Here is a 7,500-nt window from a genome sequence, read left to right as displayed (position 1 = left end):
GTCTTTTTATTTAGTCAAAAGTGACTATACATATCACCACTGATTCGTAAATGATCACATTTGCACATTACATAAACATACAAAAAATGTGTATATATAAGCTTAAATTGTGTCAATAATGATGCATAACAATTCTATACATCATCTGAAATAGATTTCTAAAGGCTTGCGTCATGCAGCCGGTGCTTGTGCTTCAATGGATGCTGTGTATTTGTGTTTTTAACTTCAGGTGGGTGTTTGGACTTTAGCTCCGCGGCGATACAGTGAGTCACGTGATCTGTTATATGATGTCTGACACGGCTTTGATCAAGCGGCCCACTGATATCAGGCTTTCTAAGGAAGTTCAGCATTAGATAAATTTCACGGCTCTCAGCGCACAAGACCGAAGCGTGACAATCTCGAGGCTCGGGTGATTGCATTACGTAATGAATGTAATTAAATCACTGTCACAAATGAAGCCCGGGCTGTTAGCGGCTGATATTCTCCTCCTGTGCTGTTGTGTGCATTCGTTATTAAAAAGTGTACGGGCTGAGCAATATTCAGTGAAGCGGGGCTGCGTGGCAGACTCATTTATTTTCGTTTTCTGGGACTGAATCCATTTCATGATTGAACTTCGGAACCTGTTTTTGAACTGAATCGAATCAGCGGTGAACTGAACCGACTCGATGATCAGAATATTGTGAATCGGTTTCGATTAAAAAGTGTTATCTTCAACCGGAGCTATTTGTTTTGTAACTGATGAGTTTTCCAGTACTTCTATTAAACTTCTATTGAACTGAATTAAGCTAAATAATGGCACCGTCGTCTTCAGTAGAGCTGCTTTAAAACTCAACTGAACTCGTTTCATAATTGAACTTTCTAGCATAACACTTTTATTGAGTAATGACAAAATTGGGAATTAGTTTTATAATCCATAGAATTTTGCAACAGTGACAGTTTTTTCGACTGAATTGAATCAACACTGAACAAAACTGAGTTGAACAGCAATATGTAAAATTCCTTTCGTAACTGGGAATTCTTTTTTTTTTTTTTTTTAAACTGAATTGAATTGCGGATCGAGTTTAATTTCATAATTGATACATTTTGCGACACCGACGCTGAATTGAATCGACGTTTGAATTGAATTGCGCTGAACAATCGAACTTATCGAGCCGTTTCGAATCTGAGTTGAGTTTGTTTCATAATCGAATTATGCAAAGTGTTATTGAAAACTGAATAATGATGGTATTGTGAAATTGGTTTCAGAACTGATGAAACTCTTGAACCGAATTCATCTAGATTTCTGTTGAGCTGCTTTAAAACGATCGAATTTAATTGCATTTTGTAACATTGACAGTTCCTGAAATGAAATGAGTCAACACTGAACTGAATTGAGCCGAATGATGACACTATTACGCAATGATTTTGGTTATTGATCTGAACTGAATCAACCTTTGAACTGATTTCAGCCGGTTCATGACATTTGTCAATTAGTTTCACCAATTGAACAAGTTTTGCAACGTCAAAGCTCAAATAATTCATTCATTCATGCTTAAATGAAATTAAAAATCTTTCTGAATCAGTTGAACTGAATCAGGTTTAGTTATGGCCTTCTGTAGAGCTGCTTTACAGCTGAAATTGAATTGGCTTAATGACGTAATTGAACAATGACATTGTTGTGAATGTGTTCAATAATCGATCGAGTTTGAGTTTGAACTGAACGGAATCTGAACTGAATTAAGATGAATGACATTTTCTGTAGAGCTGCTTTACAACTGAATGCAATTTTTCAGAACTGAATTATGAAACATTGACAATGATGCTGAACTGAATTCAATTCACTTCTGAAAAACATTTTTGACACAAATTAGTTTCACGGTTGATTTTGTACCATCGTCCCTTTTTGAATCGAATTGATGTTTAATTGAATCACTGGCTTCCGTATAAATTCAATTTGTCTCACCATTAATGAGATTCGCAACTGAAACCGAACATAGAGTTGAGTAATGCCGCCGCCGTTGAGAACGTGTTCGGTAATCGATGACTTTGCAACTTCAGCATGTGTTGAACTGAACCGAATCAAGGACCGTTTTAAAGGAATAGTTCATCCCAAAATTTCCATCATTTCCTAACCCCCCGAGTAGTTCTGAGAAAGATGTTTTCGAAAAATGTTGGGTCACCACTGAGAAGGTGCTCTGGAAGTCAATGGTGACCCCAAAAAAGCCTGGTTGCAAACCTTCTTCCAAATATCTTCAGATACATTCATACAGACGTGGAGCTACTTGAGGATGAGCAGATGATGAAAGATTTATTAAACCGTTCCTTTAAGACTCTAACAGAGCTGCTTTAAAACGTCGGAGTGATTGATTCTCGCCCCATCCGTATTTCAGCATTGAATAATGGCAACTATTGCAACTATTTCTTTCTGCTTATCTTTCGGTCTGTGTACTAAGCGCAGTATAAAGACGGCTTCTCCTCCTCTTGTTTGTCTCGCAGTCAGAGGATCAAGTCGTCCTGCTGTCCGCCGCAGGCCGCCGGGAGTTGGCCGTCCGCACAGGGACCCTCCAATGGCTGGGAGATGTCGTCCTCTAGAGAGACCCGGGACTGCTTCATCAAGTGAGTGTGTTTGCATGCAGGCTTGCTCCCGATGCAGATGTTTGACCGCCGAGGCTTCCCGGCGTAACCCGTCACGTTCCCCTCGCTCCGCGTCCCGAATACTGATCCCGTCCTCCCCGCCGCACTGCACACGGCGACTCCGAGAGACTTCCAGAGCCACGGCGGCTTTGATCTGCTTAAGACTCGGCGCATTAGCATGCAGAAACACGCTCCGGCCTTCTGAAGTGACGAACCGGTAAAAGATACTAATGCCGCTTTTTTCTCCCCGCTACACTAACGCGAGATAAAAGAGACGTGACGCCCCACAGCTGCTTTGTTTGGAGAGACAAGGACACGCTTTGGCTTTTCCTGTCTGTAGGAATATAGATATGTTACATCTGCCTCTAAAAGTACTGCATTGGCTCATGATGCTTAAGTTGGTTTTATTTTTGCTATGTCACGCCGCAGGACCAAGTCTATCCCAGTCTATATATAGATATATAATTTCACAACAATAACAGACTGAAGATGCATTAAAAGATGCATGCTAATTTTTATTTTTATTTAAATCAAAGCTATCCTGGATGTTTTTACTTACTTCACAATGCTACGTGATATTCTTCGTATTCGTTCTTTTATTTTGTACAAGTCAGAATAAATACGATGTTTGAACTTTTACATAAAAATTGTGTTACGCTGACATTGTTGTTGCCAAATTTTGACTTTTTTCTCCCGAAACTCGATTTGAAACCTTTTAAAAAGTAGACGCTTAAATGAATTGTGCTTTCATCTTGACGCTCGTACTCTTTTATACGAGGGACGTCGGTCGATTACAATATTTAATTGCACGACTGTCTTTAATTTAATGTGCTCTAAATGTCCTTAAATGAACTTTTCAGGTGTTTAATACTCTAACTGACATGGGCACGGACAGATAGAGATGCTTTAAGCGATGTTTATGATTAGCGAAATCATAGCTAACGTTAAGACGCGGTTTAAGCCAAGTGATTTTTATAAAACATCGCAGTAAATGAGTTTGATATTCTGCTATCTTAACGTTTATGTTTGATTTTCGCAGTGAACGTATTACCTTTTTAAAGCCACGGTAACACCGCAGTGATCTGAATGAGTCTGCATTTTGAATGAATCATGTGAATCAGTGATTCAGCGAGCGGTTGTGAATGAATCAGTTGTTTGGATGATTGAATAAAGACATTTGGCAGAATTGGTATCTCATTTAAAGTGTTAATTAATAGTAGTAGCAGCGTTAAAGAAGATAAAAAAAAACAAAACTATAAAGATAAAATACAATAACGCACACTCTCATATCGTTTCAAACCGTTTGAACCATAAAAGAAGGTATTTTGAAGCCGTATGGCTACCAATGACTGTATGAACAAAATGTTGTCAAATGATCATCTTTGTTGTCCCATAGTTTGCTAGGACGTTTTATTATCGTTAACGCTTTCATGTTCAGGTCCAGGATGGAAGTCAAAGAAAGCATTCTTCTATCTAACTGAAACGTCCGGAGCATCCTTAGCATCACGTGAACTGTATGATCAGTGTGCATCAACCGCTCCTCCGGTCCTCATGCTGTGAAAGCGGCTCATTTTGTGTGTTTCTAATTAGCCGCCTCGGCAAAGGGGGCGGGGTTTGTCACACACACGAGAGGGTCACTTATGTAAGAATGGAGCGCAGCGCTGGGCACATATGCACATCGGACGCGGGATATTGTGAGCAGGAGCTTCCCGTCGGCTCTGTCTGCTTCCTTGGCTGAGATGCAGCTTCATACTCGGGTGTGTAATAATTTATGTTTTCACGTCCGTATGGAAGTCCTCTCTTGATGTAGACCCGAAAACATAAAAGAAGTTACCGTTTTTGAAATATTCATGGGATGCGTGCCAGATTTGTGTTTGCTTACTGCGGCGTGTGATGCTTCCAGGAAATGTTGAACGGGGGATCCGGTGAACGGCTTAGGGCGGCGCACTATTAAGGGCACTAGCGCGGCTGAATCTGACACAACGCTTGATAGAGAGATAATGCATGGTGCAAATGAGGACTAGTGGTGTTATTTACCATTATAACTAATGCAGCGCTGTTTAGCATTTAATATGTTTTGGGATACTTAAGTCTCACTTCAAAATATCACGTCCAGTTCGTTTCGTTTCGCTTAAAGCGTGCCTCCTTTTAAATAAACGACGCTTGCTATCGCTTCATATGACGTTGTCATCTATTTCTGAATGTGGAAATTGTTTTCTAATGCAATGTTCAGACATTAAGCATCGTTTAAGTGAACTCAACTAGTAGTTTCACTTTTAACATTGATTGTGTAATCTTTAAATAATATCAGCTTTAAATGCAAAATACTTAAATGTGTATCTGAAGTATATTTACAATAGTTCTGCTTTGGCACAATCATTTATACACAAGTATATAAGTAGTCAGACTTTAACACTACCTTCACACAGTTAAAGTGCATTTAGCACAAAAACAATTTAACATCTTTAAATATACCAGTTTAGTTTACTAAAGTACAATTGCAGGGTAACTACATAATATATTGGTTCATTATATGTATATTTTAGTGTATATATATAGCACATTTTAGTATATTTATTTTTCACTAACGTATAGATGCTAAAATAGTTTTTGATATGTTGTTATTTAACACAGTCTTGTTCAGACATTGTTTTAAGCGTGGTTTAAGTATGCTCTTCAGGGCTGCAGTATAAAAATAAATATTAGGCTATGTAAAAATGTAAATAAAATAATCAAATTAATAAGCATTCATTTTTTACAGTATCTCAATGATAACATTTTTTATTTTTTATTTTACCATTTTATTTTAGTGGGTGTCCGTTACTAAAACCTAAATAAAAAATAACGTAATGACTAAATAATTTTAATTTTTAATAAAAAAATAAATAAAAAAATATATATATATATATATATATATATATATATATATATATATATATATATATATATATATATATATATATTTATTTATTTATTTAATTTTTTTTTTTTCCGTCCGTTCATCATTAAAACCTAAATACAAAATAACGTAATGACTAAATAATTTTAATTTTTAATAAAAAAACAAAATAATAAATAAATAATAAATATATATATATATATATATATATATATATATATATATATTTATTTATTTATTTATATTTATATTTATTTATTTATTTATTTATTTATTTTTTAATGGGAATAAACAGTTGTGATTGCATTTTGATAACACGTAGATGATCACACGTTGGGGATTCTGCAAATGTTTGTATCTCCGATGCGCTGACCATTCAGGTGGTTCCCGTCTGAATACAGTGGACCAGTTCTCCACTGCTGATATGATGTTGTGTTGATGTTGTGTTGATGTTGTGTTGATGTTGTGTTGGTTCTCAGCCGGGCTGTGATTGGTCGAATCCCTCTGTGCTCGCCGGCTCTTGGTCTTAAAATAGAAGCAACATCTTCAAAATAAAGAAAATGAAAAAATCTGCTGTTCAGGGCAAATGTTTGCTCCTGGGGCTTTTAGAGTCAGAATCAAACCCGAGCAGTGATATGCTCTATTAAATCTCATTTATTAGTCTCCTCAGACTGATATCTGGCTATTTTTTTGCTGATCATAAAAATGCATTTTAATGCTTCAAATCTCAGTTCAGTTTTAGTCAGTTTCAGTTATGGATTGTTCTTTTGTTATTGTTTGGTGATAAATTGCCATTAGATTTTTTTAGATTACTTTCAGCTGGAAAAAAATGTTATGCTTTTATGCATTTAAGTGCAATCTTAAATGTTTTTGTTATTTTTTGTTGTATTGTTCAGATGCATGGATTTTAGGTTAAAAAGTGTGTGATTTCTATTTGTATTTTGCCGACTACATAACCACCTCTACATTTCAAGACGTTAATCTGCTCAAAAGTCCTGATTTATAATCGAGCCTTCATCTCAAATAGCCTTTCTGCGACTTTCTAACCGGAACTACTTCTCTAAGTTTACGTCTATGGCGATTCACGCAGGTATTACTCCGCCGCAGGCATATATATATATATATATATATATATATATATATATATATATATATATACAGTATATTATAAATTTTACACAATGCCATTTACATTTTCAATGCCATCTTAAAATATTCCTGGTTTCTGCATAAAGGCTTTTTTTTCCACGTTGCTTTATAAGGTTTTGCGCTCTAAGATTTGTGACATGCAATTTTTAATCAGTTTTATTAGTCGGATATTAGACAGTTGGCATTAAATCTGGTATTCATTGCACTTTATTCTCGCCATGTTAAAAAAAAAAAAAAAAAAACATGTTCCAAGTCGTGCATAAAGAGTCATTTTTACACGAAAATGAAAATGCAATTTTTTTAGTTTTAATTATTTATTTTATTTTATTTTTTTTTTTTGCAATTCCGAATCCTCCACGAAATGATTTAATTGCTTAACCCAAGCGGCCACATGTGCAATTAACTATTTGCGCGTACAAAGCAAACAAAGACACAAAAAGAAATCCTCCTTTCATGGACTGGACGTTTGTAGTGTTTCGTGACGAGAGAGATCAGATCTGGGCCAGCTGGATCAGCGCCTTCTCTAAATCTCCCAATCCTTCTCTATTAGTGCAGCGGACCGTTTATAATTAGAGTATAGAAAGAAATTAGAGCGCTTACGTATTCTGGAGTCTTTAAGTAGGACATTTTTCAAACCCCGTCCGAGACGATTTGAAAATGCACACGAAGCGGCTGTGCGTTGGGTTTCTGCTATCATTTATCACTACAGTCCCCATCAAATAAACACGCCACGGGTTACATAAGAGACACACGGGCTTGTGGGCGGCGTTTTAACACATCAGCACTAAACACTCAGAAAGGTGTGTAGAGATGCAGCTGACCCCTGATGACCTTTCTTT

At 36.4% G+C, this 7,500-nt stretch overlaps 1 protein-coding gene across 4 annotated transcripts in view; it reads left to right on the top strand.

The window, feature by feature from the left end:
• frmpd4 (FERM and PDZ domain containing 4) overlaps positions 1–7,500 on the top strand; it is a 51,443-nt gene that overhangs the window by 18,716 nt on the left and 25,227 nt on the right. For 2 of the 4 annotated variants that reach the window (XM_043230553.1, XM_043230552.1), the window contains exon 2: positions 2,476–2,595. The exons of 1 other annotated variant lie outside the window; for it this stretch is intronic. In XM_043230553.1, the coding sequence (XP_043086488.1) occupies positions 2,476–2,595 (120 nt within the window). Of the gene's footprint in view, positions 1–2,475; positions 2,596–4,239; positions 4,371–7,500 lie in introns of those variants that run through there. One more of the 4 variants, XM_043230555.1, reaches the window with a different exon arrangement.

Source organism: Puntigrus tetrazona, unplaced genomic scaffold (genome assembly GCF_018831695.1).
Source record: "Puntigrus tetrazona isolate hp1 unplaced genomic scaffold, ASM1883169v1 S000000175, whole genome shotgun sequence".
Classification (NCBI taxonomy): domain Eukaryota; kingdom Metazoa; phylum Chordata; class Actinopteri; order Cypriniformes; family Cyprinidae; genus Puntigrus; species Puntigrus tetrazona.
The sequence above is the reverse complement of the archived record's forward strand: the minus strand, read 5'-3'. Positions and strand labels throughout refer to the sequence as shown.